This window comes from Notolabrus celidotus, chromosome 19 (genome assembly GCF_009762535.1).
Source record: "Notolabrus celidotus isolate fNotCel1 chromosome 19, fNotCel1.pri, whole genome shotgun sequence".
NCBI lineage: Eukaryota > Metazoa > Chordata > Actinopteri > Labriformes > Labridae > Notolabrus > Notolabrus celidotus.
The window spans coordinates 5975823-5991223 of NC_048290.1; the positions used below are offsets into that span (position 1 = coordinate 5975823).

A 15401-nucleotide genomic window follows, 5' to 3' on the forward strand; every position below is an offset into this window, starting at 1 on the left:
TTTTGCAAGGCATTCACTTTACCCAGAATAGGTGAAATCAAGAACAACTACATTTTCAATATAACCAGATACTATAATGGGCGTCTATACCATGTGTGCACATTGACACACACACATTCTCTCACACACACATACAGTAAGGGACCACACACATACACGGCTCTGCAGGATGTCAGCTCGGTTTCTCCATCTAAAGCTACCACCAGGTACACTTTAATAGCTTTGGTGAAAATCAGAGAAAACTTCAAAGTCCTTTTATTTTTATTTTATATTTTTCCACCTAAACTCAGCATGAAAAGTGCTTTATTAAGGTTCAGAATACTTTTCCAATATTTGACATATTAGATCGTAAACAAGTGCTCAAAACAGTTCAACCAGCAGGTTTTGTTGCAGAGCCACAGAGTTCAAGCTGATGACAACGAAGCTTAAAAATCACACATCTGTATTACAAAATAACCTCAGCAGGAAATCAATGGTTAGAACTCTCCATGAGCAAAATTCATATGGTGTAGTTCAAAGTTTGGGAGAAATCAATTTGGTAGAGCACTTTTTAACATTCAAAACCACTTTCTGCAAAGGTAAAATCTGCTCTTTAACACAGGGAAACTCAATAAATATGTTTAAACTAAGAGGAAATACAGAAATGTATTAGTGTGTATCACTTGGGGACATAAATTAAAATTTGGTTTTGAACTTAAATGACCACCACATGTATTAAAAATCCAATGGCCCAGCAGGTTTTCACTAAAACTACTGTTTAACAGCAGAATACTTTATACCAAACTAAGGATCCATCCGGGTGTGCAGTCTAAATTTAACATTTAATGGTCAAATAAATATAAATACATTTCCTCTGTTTAATGCCAAATGCACCTCAACATCCCACTTTAATACAGTAATATCATAAAATAATCTGCAATAAGCACAATTAGTAATTAGTACACAAATGTCCTGAATGCTAAAATACATTCTCAGATGGGGTTTGATGGGCAAGAGTGGTGAAGGAATCAGGTTGTAAAAGGCAGTGAGTAATGTGAAACTTAAGACCTGCATGTAAAATAAAACACAGTTCAGTCGATTCTACCTGGTTAGCAAGTTATCGTCAGTTCACATTTTACAAAAATTGAATTTGATATCAGCGAACTAGCCGAACAATCCAGAGTGCAACAACAAATCATTTAAATTTAAGGCCAAAAATCCCACAACTTTAAATACTTTCCCATGAAGGGAATTATATCTTCATGTGAACATCACAAATAAAACAATGTTCACATGTATTGATTTAAAATAAAAAAGAACTCTCTGAGATGTAGACTCGCCAGGATTGTTAGTCAATTAGTGAAATGTATCAGAACAAATAAAATCAGAAAGGAAAAATAATAAAAAGCTGAACTCATTTTTAAAGTTTTCCCCTCTACTTAAAGCAAAATCTACCCCCACTGGAGAAGGAAACTTGCATCACCTGTAACCAGTGAGTAGATTAAAGAAGCAGGATCATATTAATGAGCTTTCATTTGATATTTCCCCCAAAACATGGCGTCATCATGGCACAGCAGGTAGCTTGCACTTTGGAGCAGTAATTTGACATTACACAGAATGAAATCACCTTTTTTTTTTGACACATCTTAAATAGTTTCCTCTTCTGAGTTCAGTCCGAGGAAAAAAAAATCCCTTCCAAAAAAGATAAAGAAAAAATAGAAGTCACTACCTGATTGAGAAATAAATAGAAAACAGAAACACAGACTGCAGCAAGAGGACAGTTGCTGCTGGAAGCTGCGCGCAGATTGTTTCTAATGTTTCAGAAGAGAGAACGCACAATGATACACCAACAATGCACAACATTGAAAACTGATCTGTCTGCTTGAGTCCAGTACATCAGTACAGATGGGTGCTATTGTTATACGCTGCATCGTGTAACCCTCCAACTTCTTGTTTTTAGACTTAAAATAGAGTGATGGAGTTCAAAGCGACAGAACGAAACAAGTCCGTAGCCGACCCGTGTCGACATTTCACTTTTTTACGCCTCCACCGCTCATGGAGACCCCGCTCCATTTGTCTTTAGGCAAGAGACTGGAATGCAGAAAAGGGGGGAGGGGGGGGGATGATACTAAAAGGAGAGGAAGGAAGGAAAAGGTGTGTTTATATAGAAATTATTCAAACAAAGGAAGCATGGGATTGACTGGCATTTGTGCACAGGGTTGAGAAAATGCCAGTTTATCAGCTAAAAAGCAGAAAAAAAAAAGTCTTAAAGTTAAAGTAAAAAATGGCGGTTAAGTGAGACAAAAGTAAAGCTGAGATGAGGGCGGACAGTGCCGTCCCAGAAGAACAAACAAAAAAAAAAAAGGCATGCATGATGAACAACACACATCCATACTGCTTGGCTCGCCGTCCGTCACTCCGCTCCCGGTGTTGCAGAGCAGCGCTGCAGACTCGGTGAGGGTCAGGACCGGCTGTGCTGTGTGGTCTGGGGCCAGACCAGGCGTCAACTAGACAAGAAGAGCTATCATGACAGAGAGACCTGTGTCATGTTGTTTTTCCTGGCCAGGTAATGTGGGGGGGGGAGCAGAGGGGAGGAGGGGGGTCTTTGGGGGGAGGGGGATGGAAGAGAGAAGAGGTGGGAGTTTAATGGCAAATGTTCAGTGCCGCGACGGCCCGTTGCTCTGGACTACAGAATCCGAGACGTTCAAGAAGGCAGAGCGCATCAGGCTGAAGGACTTGTCAGAGAGGGATGAAACATCGTCTGACGTCATCCCCTTTGTCTCGATCTTTGGAAGGATCTTCAATCTGATGGTGCCTGCGGAGGAACAACACTTCACCGTCAGAGGTTTCTTGCATACAGATAAAGACATCAAACAGGGTGAAGAAAGGGAGTGAAAAAATGAGCAAAATCAAGATGAGTTACCCGATTTGAACTCCTTTTCTTTCCGTAGGTAGAAATTGCTGTAGGAGGAGAAAACCACAGGGATGATGGGCACCTGAAAAACAAGAGAGGAAGGAGGGAAATGATGAAAAAGATGATCCCAGAATAACATTACATCCTCACATTCAGGTTGAGCACAGATATTAAAATATGACTTCAGTCTTTAAACTGAAAAAGTCCTTTCTCTAAAACATGCAAAGGTTGGAATTACAGGAGACAGGATATTATCACAGTATGATGTCATTATTATACTATCGCGATACAATGGATTACAATGATATCGCAATATGACCCCATGCAATATTATCATGCTACAAAGGGTTACAATGTTTTATTAAACATAGTGATATATTACTATAACAACACTCAGCTATACAATATTATCATGATAGGGTCCTATCATGACTATCACAATACAATGTAATACAATAGTATTTCACTACAGTGATACAGTAGGACACATAAACGCAATATATTACCATCACAATATGATTCACTACCATACTGACATGATGCAGTGTGGTACAAGGCTATCACGATATGATGTTGCCCAACATTATCATGACATAATGTGACCAAAATTATCACAACATGATGCAACCCAAAATTATCATGACATGATGCTACCAAACATTATCATGACATAATGCAACCCAACATTATCACAACATAATGTGACCAAACATTATCATGATCTGTTGCAAACCAACATTATCATGACATAATGCGACCAAACATTATCACAACATACTGCAACCCAAACCTTATCATGACATGTGACCCAACATTATCACAACATAACTTGACCCGATATTGTAATGCCACGATGTGACCCAACATTATCACAAAATAATGCCACCCAACATTATCGTGGCATGAGACCAAAAGTATCACGACATGATGCTACCAAACATTATCACGACATAACGTGAACTAATATTATTATGACGTTTCCCAATATTGTCAAGACATGATGTTACCCAACATTATCACAGGATAATGCGACCGAACATTATCACAACAAAGTGCAACCCATTATCACGACATGTGACCCAACATTATCACGACATGTGATCCAACATTATCACAACCAAGTGCAACCCATTATCAAGACATGTGACCAAACATTATCACGACATGTGACCCAACATTATCACAACAAAGTGCAACGCATTATCACGACATGTGACCAAACATTATCACGACATGTGACCAAACATTATCACGACATATGACCCAACATTATCACGACATGTGACCAAACATTATCACGACATGTGACCCAACATTATCACGACATGTGACCAAACATTATCACGACATGTGACCAAACATTATCACGACATATGACCCAATATTATCACGACATGTGACCAAACATTATCACGACATGTGACCCAACATTATCACGACATGTGACCAAACATTATCATGACATGTGACCCAACATTATCACGTGACCAAACATTATCACGACATGTGACCCAACATTATTACAACAAAGTGCAACCCATTATCACGACTTGTGACCAAACATTATTACAACAAAGTGCAACCCATTATCACGACATGTGACCAAACATTATCACGACATGTGACCCAACATTATCACGACATGTGACCAAACATTATCACGACATGTGACCCAACATTATTACAACAAAGTGCAACCCATTATCACGACATGTGACCCAACATTATTAAAACAAAGTGCAACCCATTATCACGACATGTGACCAAACATTATCACGACATGTGACCCAACATTATCACGACAAAGTGCAACCCATTATCACGACATGTGACCAAACATTATCACGACATGTGACCCAACATTATCACGACAAAGTGCAACCCGTTATCACGATATAATGTGACCAAACATTATCACGACATGTGACCCAACATTATCACGATGTACAGCAACCCAAACAATATCATGACGTGACCCAACATTATCACGACATAATGCGACCAAACATTATCAGGTTCTTTTGAAAACCAACATTATCACGACATGATGTGACCCAACATTATCACGACATAATGCGACCTTACATTATCACGACAGAGTGCAATCCAACTACAATCACGACATAATGCGACCCAACATTATCACAACAAATGACCCAAACATTATCACAACATTATGCAACCCAAATGACATAACACTGCCCAACATTATCATGATGACGTGTGTCCCAACATAATCATGACCTGATGCAACCCAATATTATCTTGACATAATGCAACCTAAAATCACAACACAATGCAACTTAATCTTATCACGACATAACACTGCCCAACATTGTCATGATGAAATAAAATACTATCATGATGTTATGGGACCTCATATGATCAGGATACAATCTGGTAAAATAGTATGACAATGTTGGGGTATTGAAACACTCAATTACAATGCTGTACCATATTATCATGATACTATATGATTTATTATTTCTATGTTACTTTTTTCTCTTTTTTTTTGCATCAGTGTGATTTCATCACACAACCAAGTCTTTCTAACCAACTCCCTCTCAATCCTGCTGACCTCTGAAAAACATGTTTTTTACTCTCCTTCCAAAAAGTTTTTTATTTATAATTTAAAAGATCAAAGATCAATACTTGGTGTTTAACCATTTACTATTCTGTTTGGATTTTCACCTCAACTCTAAAAACAAGCAAAGAGAGAAAAATACACATCACTGAACCAGGATCACATTCTCTCTCCAACACACACACATATTAAATCAGCACGACACCAGCAATCTCCATCTCCTCCTCTGCAGCTAATAGAGGCTGAGTTGCTCTCTGGAGGTCCCCCCCCCCCCCTCTCCAAGTGGCCCTCCAATAGGACTCGCCGAGCCAAACGTGGCTCCCCCTGGGGGCTGTCCCGCTTCCACTCAATCTGGGTACAAATGAAGAGGCTGAGCTATAACTCAGCCGAGGCAAACACACAGAGAGAGAGAGATGGAAATAGTCTCTGATCGCTCAGGATTAGTCTCAAGTGGAAAGTGGGAAAACCAAAACACAGATAGTGTTCTCAAGACCTTTAATGAAGTTTTTCAGCCAAAACACACACAATTCAGTTTCCAGTATGTCTGTTAACATCCAAATATTATTTTCACAGCATAGAAGCATCCTGTGAGAGTGTAGAAAACTTGTGTTTGCTAATTAGGAGCAGCAGGTTTTATTTTTATAGCCTTGGAGCCTCTGAACCGAGCTGATATCAATCTTTAAAAGTAAGTAACAAGAATCTGGCTCGAAAGTATAAACCAGCATTTTAGCCTGGGGGTGAACCACATTGCGGTTTTTGGCAAGATCCATTCAGCTGTGTTTTTTAAATTCCTTCCACCTGTCCGACCCCTGAGTTTGTGCTGCGAAACATCAGCTGGAATACAGAGACCTCCCACCTTAATGCATGCAGAGGTAACGCTCATAAACAGTCACATATGAGCTGCCAAATACTCTGGAGTTGTTCTGTGCTTGGAGCCGTGTCTGTCCAGCTCATCATTGCATTTGAAGAGCTGGGGAGGAGTGGCATCGTACACAACACAAGAGGAAAATTCCAACTTAACTATCACATTAGAGCTCAAGATGTCAGCGTGAATAGACCAAAGTGTTCTGGTTGTTTGAGACATTCTTTGGTAATAACTGCGGCTGACTCAGTGTTTTTCACCCATGCCCTCATCCAAATATGGGATATAGTTGAAACCTAATGTTGCCTTGTGTCATGTAAGGTTGCTGGCTCCCCCATGTGTCTAGACTCAGCACTTTACTGGCAACATTAGCCCTCTCTCTCTTTTTCAGGAGACAAAAGTTGGCTCATGTCTCTTGGAGAAGAGCCAGATCACAGAACAAACAGAAGGAGGGTGTTTATTACAGGACAAGTAAATTGTGTACTTGATGCACTTGTTTAGAGAAGATATGAAAAGGCTAGCTTATACTTCCCCTTCTCAGTAAACAGAGGCGCAGACATGCAGTGAAGATAAGAGAGGAAGTGCTCACTTGTGCCTGCACAGCCAGGTGGAAAGCTCCTTTTTTGAAGGGCAGCAGGTCGCCTCTCTGGTTTCGCGTTCCCTCTGGAAACACCCACAGACGAATCTGTGGAGGTCAGAGGACAGCAGGGAGGAAGAGCAGCAATTTAGTCGTCACATGTCATCCCAAATGTGTCAAAAAGCAGCACCGTGTGACAGAATGAGTATCAAAACAAACCTCTCTACCATTAATAACATAAAAAGCATTAATAAGCACCATCTCTGTCTTCTTCTGTTACTCTCATAAAGCAGTCTGATGCTGACAGGACCCAGTTTACCTTGTCGTCCAGCATAGTTTTGGCAGCATCGGCCATGACACTCTTGGCGTCGCTCGTCTTCTTGCGGTTGATGAAGACGATGCCTCCCAGCCAACAGATGAGACCCACAGTGCCGGCGTAGATCAGCTCCTTCTTGGCGATCATGGTGCAGCGGTCTGGTAAGATCTCCATCAGACCTGGAGAGCAGAGGAAAGAAGCTCACTGAGTCAGAGATACTCAAAGTAATAACCAAGAACCACGAAATATATTCAGCTATGTGTGACACTGACACCATTATGAAGAAGTTCAATGAATGGATAAAATCCTTTTTTCATTGTATAGTATCCATTGAAAGACGTGGCACAGAAAAGGCTCTGAGGAAATATAAATCTTTGGCTTCTTTCACACAAGCGCTCTGGATTTTTTTGGGCAAAGCTCCTGAAATTTCTAGAAATGTTTCCAGGTTTTTAGTTGACACATGAAAAATCTCACACTGTGAAGTTTTCCAAATCGGACAAGGAGGCTGGTGGGCGTCTTGAAAATGATTCTCCTTCTTCATCATCAGATGTCTGTATTCAGGCGCAGAGGTCACATGATACAGATGTCATCACCCCCCGTCCACTCACATGCAGTGAATTTTGCCAAATTCTGCTGCATTCTCACATCAACTCACCCCGACTTCTAGCAGCAAGGGAACCAGGGAAAGAACTCTGGCTAAAATCTGGGTGAATTTAATTTCCTTTCGTGTTCACCCATGCAGCCCACCCCGAAAATTTCTGGACATTTCTGACGGCCAAATTCCACCAGATCCGCGTCGAGTCCATCTCCGATCCGTCACGGCACCAGATCTGATAGGTTTCTACTCTAGTCAATGTGTTAACTTCCACTAGATCCGCTCCGTTGCGTTCTGGCCGCGTCTCTGATCCGGCAGGTCGGAACAAAACGGATCAGATACGCAAGACTTCTATTTTTGCCGGATGCCTAAGCATGACGCATCAATCTCAACAGAGCAGAAGAAGCGGGACAGGAAGTCAGGCACCAAAACAAAATTAAAACATCCAGTAAATTTTCAGAATAAAACACTCCGTGTTATGGTTAGATCGTTTTTAACTTAACTATGACAACAAAATATCAATTTGAGCGGAGGCAGGCCTGAAGACATCAAGTCAGAGGTTTTCAGAGGACCATAGAGACAACATGGATGAGGAGAGGAGGAGGAGAATCCTTGATTCAGTGATTGCCGTGGGAAAACCTTGGTCACATGACTCCAGCTGTCTGGCGGTCCTGCTCCGTGCTGCGTTCCGAAAACGCAACCAGTGAGTGTTGATGGACGAGAGAGCAGGGAGCAAGACCGCAGTGGATTGGAGACGGACCGGACACGGATCTGGTGGAAGTCCTGTGTCAGAAATCTATGCATGAGTGAATGCAGCTTTTTGATTCCTTTAAAAAAATGGTACACACTTGGGAAAAGAATAACTAGAATAATGATGGAATGAACTATACAAATTAAAACTGTATTCACTTTTTGAAAAGGTTTATCCTTGATAAATGAGAAGGATATCTTAAGCATTATCTTGAACTTTGTAGAGATTCAACTTAAACAGGTTTTTTTTTTAAACTTATAAAAAAAGGGATGAGTTTTTTCTGTTTTGTTAACATGTAGACAACAATGGTCTTTCAAATATCTAGAAATAAAACATTTCAATAGAAGATCTGGGTCATTTGTATCTCCCAAGCCGGTGGCGGATCCAGAGGAGTGACCAGGGGAGGCATGGATCTCAAAAGCTGGTGCCTCAGCTGAGCCACTCCAGTCAGGAAGGTTCAGATCCGCCCCTGGCTTTTTTTTCCTCCATCATGTAGCCCTTATCTTAATTGCTTGCTTATTAGCCTTAGCGTTTGTTCTTAAGCTTGGATTATATAATTCATTGTACCTTTGAGCACTTCTTTTTCTCAGTTTAACACATTTTCCACTGAAATAAACAACAGAAGAAAATTAGCCTTGGTTAAATGCATCAGAGTAAACACATGAAAGCCTAAAACACGCCGTCTCTGAGGGGAGCGAGATAACAACAGACTCCTGAGATGAGCTTTGGCCCTTCAGTCTTATCTCTCTGGCCTTGTCAGAATCAGATGTAACACCAGGTATAAAGTCAACTGATGAGGTGCATGTGATGCCAGAGACGGTGTTCGATTTTATTGACAGGAGTTATCCTAATCATCATGATTTAATCAGGTGTGTTTGATTAACCTTTGTGCAAAGCTAGCTGATGCAGAAGGCAGAGTAGCTTGCACTCATGCAAACCAGCACAGGAGATAAGAGAAGGGAAGTCAGCATGTGAAGTCAACAGCTGAATAAGTAGATGTGTGCCTGTGTGAGGGCGAGATAGAGAGAACTAACAGAACCAAAATGTCATCAGACAGAGTGCTTGAAACCCTGCACCAGCAGCGGAGGTGAGGGATCTCTCTCAGTTCCTCTTGGCTGCGTCCCATCAGCACCAGGATGAGCAGCTATTAATGTCGGGGTGTAGCTGTTGGCATGGCAACTTGGATGCCGAATCAGACTCCTGCTGAGTTTCCTCAGCTCTAATTAGATGTCCAGATCGCACACGGCTGTCAGTGGCCTGGCCTGAAGCCCGCCCTCATCACTCACCAGCACTGACAAACACTCTAGAGCAGGCACTGATGGAGAGAAAACAAACCTCTGCTGAGTTAGTGTCCTTCAACAAGCAGATTTAGGAGCAGGAGGAATGAGGCGATTCAAACAGAGATGCTCATACAGGCAGAACTAGAGACTGTATCAGAAGATCGGGTAGATGAAACATGCGCTAGAACTTTTGATCAGTGAATCGATGATCATCTCTGCTAAACCAAAACCACAGAATATGATGGTATGATGATTTCTGGAGGCTAAACGAGGTGTCTCTGTGAAGTAGAGCTCTCACAAGTCCATTAGGAGGAGATAGCTATTAATGGATTCAGATGTTTTCATGCAAAAATGTGCAAATGTTGTTTTTTTTGCTATATTTTTGGGCATTTTCGCCCTTTAATGGACATGACAGCTGAAAAGAGACAGGGAATAGGGGAGTAGAGAGTGGGGGAGGACCTGCAGTAAATGGTGACCTCTGTGACGCGGGCTATAGCCTCTGTATATGGGGTGTGCGCTTAGACCGCTAGTCCAACGGTGCCCCAAAATGTGGGAATGTGTATTGTCATGCGCACTTTTATTGTAAGGATTTAAAGCTTCTTTCTGGTAGTTATCATAGTTAAAGCTCCTGTAAGCAGTTTTTTAGCTGTATATGAAACAGACCGAAATTTATACCAATGTTTCCAAATGACCTATAAAAGCAAACTAGACCATCTGGGAAGAGCCACATAAGGTACATAAAGTAATCTTAATGCTTGAAATTGCTGGTCGGGGGTAGGTGTCAGAAAAATGATAAACAGCAAGCTCACAAGGCTTCTTAATGAGAGACTAATTTTACTGCTATAATAAAGCAGTATATGATTTTCTTCCACATGTTCAGGACAAATCAGCCAAGAGTTAACCACTTTGTCCACAGGGGGGGCGACAAAATTGAAAAAAACTCAAAGTTCCTCACAGGAGCTTTAATGAAGTGTCTTTGAGGGTTAAACTGTTCATTGAAGAGAAATGCAATCTGAATTTGTCACTGAGGTTTCCTGAAATTGTGAAGAGCGATATTCATAATTTTTTAGAGAATTTTTAAGAATTATATAGACTCAATTTAAAGTAAAAAAAAAAAGCAGGGACATACAGATTAAAGCCCCTGTGAGCAACTGTTGGCTTGTGTCGATTTTGGCGCCCCCTGTGGATAAAGTAGAACGTCCTTCTCTCTCTCTCTCCAACTCTTTTTCTTCTTCTTCTGATTTTGTCCTCTTCATGTATAAGTAGTTTTCTATTTTCCTCATCCTAATAAATAATAAATAATAATACATTTTATTTATAACGCACTTTTCATTTCCAGAAATCTCAAAGTGCTACAGGCACACAGTAAAAACAAACTTTTAAAAGCAGTACTTAAAATCAGTTAAAAGCCTCTTTAAAGAGGAAGGTCTTTAAATGTTTTTTAAAAGCATCCACAGTCTGTGGGGTTCTGAGGTGGCTGGGCAGGGAATTCCACAGACGTGGTGCAGCAGCACAAAAGGCCCGATCTCCCATGGTCCGGAGCTTGGTTCTGGGAGGGTGGAGGAGGTTCTGATGTGGAGTGCGTGAGTTCCCGGTTGGGGTTTGCTGGGTGAGGAGTTCTTTTAGGTAGAGTGGGGCGTTTCCATAGATGCACTGATGGGTGATGAGTGCGATTTTGTAGTTGATTCTTGCGGTGACGGGAAGCCAGTGAAGTGTGCGGAGTACTGGGGTGATGTGTTCGTGTTTTCTGACTCTGAGTAGGATCCTGGCTGCGGTGTTCTGAATTAGTTGGAGTTTGTGGAGATTTTTGATGGGGGTCCCGATGAGGAGGGCATTGCAGTAATCGAGCCTGGAGGAGATGAAGGCGTGGACGAGCTTTTCAGCGTCAGATACGGTGAGGGATGGGCGGAGTTAGGTCATTTCAAACAATGTGACGATCACATGTTGTGAATCTGGGTTGCGGGAGATATAAACCAAGGCTGACTCATCAAATCAAAACAAACACAAAGTTCCTCACAGGAGCTTTAAAGAAGCGTATTTTGGGGTTAAACTGTTCGTTGAAGAGAAGATGCAATTTGTAAATGTCACTCTGGGTTCTGCAAAAATTAAGAAAACTGCTCTTCACAATTTCAAAGACTTATATGGACCTAATTGAAATAAAAAAAGACAGCAGGGACATGCAGATTAAAGCTCCTGTGAGGATATTTTGGCTTGTGTCGATCTTGGCGCCCCCTGTGGATAAAGAAGAACATCCTTCTCTCTCTCACACTCTTTTTTTCTCTTCTTCTGAGTTTTCTATTTTTCCTCATCCTGCTTTCGTTTGAGAATCAATCAGTTTGACGATCATTCGTTGGGAATCTTGGTTGCCGACTCATCATCTCACACCGCCCCAGTGAAAAGACATTAAAATGTCAATAAAGAAATGATCAATCTTCTCAATGCTGGCGTTGTTTGTTTATTTGTAGGTCACAGAGGCATCAGTATTGATTTCAGTCTCATGGCCAGATAAACCTCCTCACAGGGGCATTACATGTAAGGATTTGCGGTTATTATTAACATTAGTTTTGCTGCATTGTGATATTGAAGAGGGAGCTGGGCTGACATGAGCCAAGGAGGCTGAGGACTGGGGTCAGCTAGAGGCCAGTGCATGAAGGACTCAGCCTCTGCACATGAGGCGCTGTTTCTGCAAGCTGATCTGGAAAAGGTACCTCAGGATTACAGCTTGTGTTTGTCAGTTATGACAAATTCTTAAACTGTTGGATGGAGAAATATGAAGCAATTAGAAGACTTAAAGGTACAGTGTGTAGGATTTAGCGGCATTTAGCAAAACAGATTTGGTAAAAATTGAATATATTATTTGAAAGTGTGTTTAAATTAGTGTTTAATCACCTCATTATAAAAATAATGTTTAAGTAAGGAGTAAGTCCTCTTCCATGGAGGCTGCCATCTTGCACCGCAATGTTTCTACCGTAGCAGAGAAGGGACAAACAAGTCTCATATGCATTTTTGAATTTATGAGTCACCGTGTACAATGCACTTGGTTAAAAGATGAAGAAGATGAGGGTGGTTGATTGATAAAACTTGACTTATCATGCTTCACAGGAGCTTTTTGTCCCTCAAGGCCACCGTCACTCCACTGACAGAAGGGGTGAGCAAGGGAGCGTTTCAATCTACAATCTGTCTCCAAGATATCGCTCAATATTCACATTTCCACACACTGTACCTTTAATAAGGAAAACAGTCAGCTCGGCAATAAACACTAAGTCACCATCAAGCCTAGATTACAGTCTAGGAAACTAGGAAAAGAGCTTCTTCCTTTAAAGTTGACATTCAGCCCTCTTCAGATTAGCTGTGGGCCAAGCTCGAGTGTTCAGTGCTGACTTTCCCTAACTTAAGAATGATTTCCTGGAGGGGAGGCAATGTGGAACCAATGAAGTCTTCAGCGGTCCAGATTTTTCATCCGAGTCTGTTCGTGGGAATGTTTGGTGTCTGATCCAAACCGACTGTGACTAACGGCCAACCAACACAGAGTGAGTCTCCTGCTGCCAGAGATAACCCGGCTCTCTGTGATCACTGATACAATACAGCCAGAATCATCAAACAAATGGACTTTCTTCTTTTCTTTTTTATTGTTCTGGTTCTGTTGTGAGGCAGAGGATTATTGTTCATCAACTCTACAGTAAACAGCCCCACACGTTCACTAACAAGAAGAGGAGCCAGAGAAATAAAGGATGTTTTAATAAGGGGTACAACGATCCTGCAACATAGTTGAAAAAACATTGAAACAACATCATTTCAGATGTTTTCATTGCTAAGGAGTGAGACATCTTGCATCCTGACTATCCTTGCTTAGAGTGGCACAAGCAAAACAGCAACCAAGAAGCAACAGGTATCATCACTGAGACTATGTCCATGTTCTGTACTGCCTATATCACTGTACTTCAAGTGTAGTGGAGTTTTGAATGCTTTCGCCAGGATGACTGTGACCAGGGTGGTTGCAAAATACTGGTATTGACGATAACTGCCTTGTAATACAAATGAAATCTTGATATTGTGCTATCATGAGCATACACTGCATTTTTAGTGCGTAACATAACGATTAAAAAAAAGTTTGTTTTTTAAGATATACCTTAGGAATTGTTTGCCTTTAGTAGGACAGCTGAAGAGAGACAGGAAACATGGGGAGCAGAGAGCGGGGGAAGACATGTGACAAATGGTCGCGGACAGGAGTCGAAGCAGTGACGAGGACTTAGACCGCTAGGCTACCAGCATCCCATAACATAACCACTTGTGGTCCCAAAACTGTGGTCCCAAAACTGTGGTCCCAAAACTGTGGTCCCAAAACTGCAGTCCCAAAACTGTGGTCCCAAAACTGTGGTCCAAAAACTGCAGTCCCAAAACTGTGGTCCCAAAACTGCAGTCCCAAAACTGTGGTCCAAAAACTGCAGTCCCAAAACTGTGGTCCAAAAACTGTGTCCCAAAAACTGCAGTCCCAAAACTGTGGTCCCAAAACTGTGGTCCAAAAACTGCAATCCCAAAACCATGGTCCCAAAACTGTGTCCCAAAAACTGCAGTCCCAAAACTGTGGTCCCAAAACTGTGTCCCAAAAACTGCAGTCCCAAAACTGTGTTCCCAAAACTGTGTCCCAAAAACTGCAGTCCCAAAACTATGGTCCCAAAACTGTGTCCCAAAAACTGCAGTCCCAAAACTGTGGTCCCAAAACTGTGTCCCAAAAACTGCAGTCCCAAAACTTTGGTCCTGAAACTGCAGCTCCCAGCTCTGGAGACACTATGGTCTCTAAAGGATATCCCAAACTGTGTTTCTTACACTAGTCTATACTGCAGTATGTGGCTGCAATTAAAGCACAAATCATGTTGGAGAAGACGGACGCTCCAGACTCCAGTGGCAACAGCTATTACTACAACTACTACTATCCGTCTCACCCCTATCATCTCTCTCTCTTGCTCTTATTCTCCTCTATCCCTCTTTCCAATCCCAACTCGGTCTCAGCAGATGTGTGTCTAACATGAGTCTGGTCCTGCTGGAGGTTTCTGCCTGTTAAAGGAAGTTTGTCCTTGCCACTGTGACTTGCTAAATGCTGCAAAGTGCTCTGCTCATGGTGGATTAAGATGAGGTCAAACTGAGTCCTGCCTGTAAAATGGGACTGGATCATATCCGGTCTTGATGTTGGGTCTTTGTTAACTATATAACATAGAGTACAGTCTAGATCTGCTCTGTTTGAAAAGAGTTCTTGAGATAATGTTTGTTGTTATTGGGCACTGTATAAATAAAGATTGATTGAGAAGGTAGATGAAAGTGAGATACTATACCAGCAACTAAACCATGTTTCCTCATCAGTTTGGGAGTTTTTGGGATTTCGTAAAATAGACGTCTTTGTTTGTGTAATGTAACAATGTGTCAAGTAGAACCACTTAGGGATGGTGACCAGAATAAAACATAACTTTGAACATAATTAGAAACCGTTGATAACATGTACGTCAACTCCTTTTATAAGTGAAGTGTATGAGGTTACGTTGAGCTAG

At 41.5% G+C, this 15401-nt stretch overlaps 1 protein-coding gene across 2 annotated transcripts in view; it reads right to left on the reverse strand.

Moving 5' to 3' along the window:
* Positions 1-243: 243 nt before the first annotated feature.
* agpat2 (1-acylglycerol-3-phosphate O-acyltransferase 2 (lysophosphatidic acid acyltransferase, beta)) overlaps positions 244-15401 on the reverse strand; it is a 35074-nt gene continuing 19916 nt past the window's right edge. For both annotated transcript variants that reach the window (XM_034709788.1, XM_034709789.1), the window contains 4 exons: positions 7236-7411; positions 6929-7024; positions 2903-2975; positions 244-2794 (listed from right to left, as the gene is read on the reverse strand). In XM_034709788.1, the coding sequence (XP_034565679.1) occupies positions 2637-2794; positions 2903-2975; positions 6929-7024; positions 7236-7411 (503 nt within the window). In that variant the 3' untranslated portion in view covers positions 244-2636. The remainder of the gene's footprint in view (positions 2795-2902; positions 2976-6928; positions 7025-7235; positions 7412-15401) is intronic.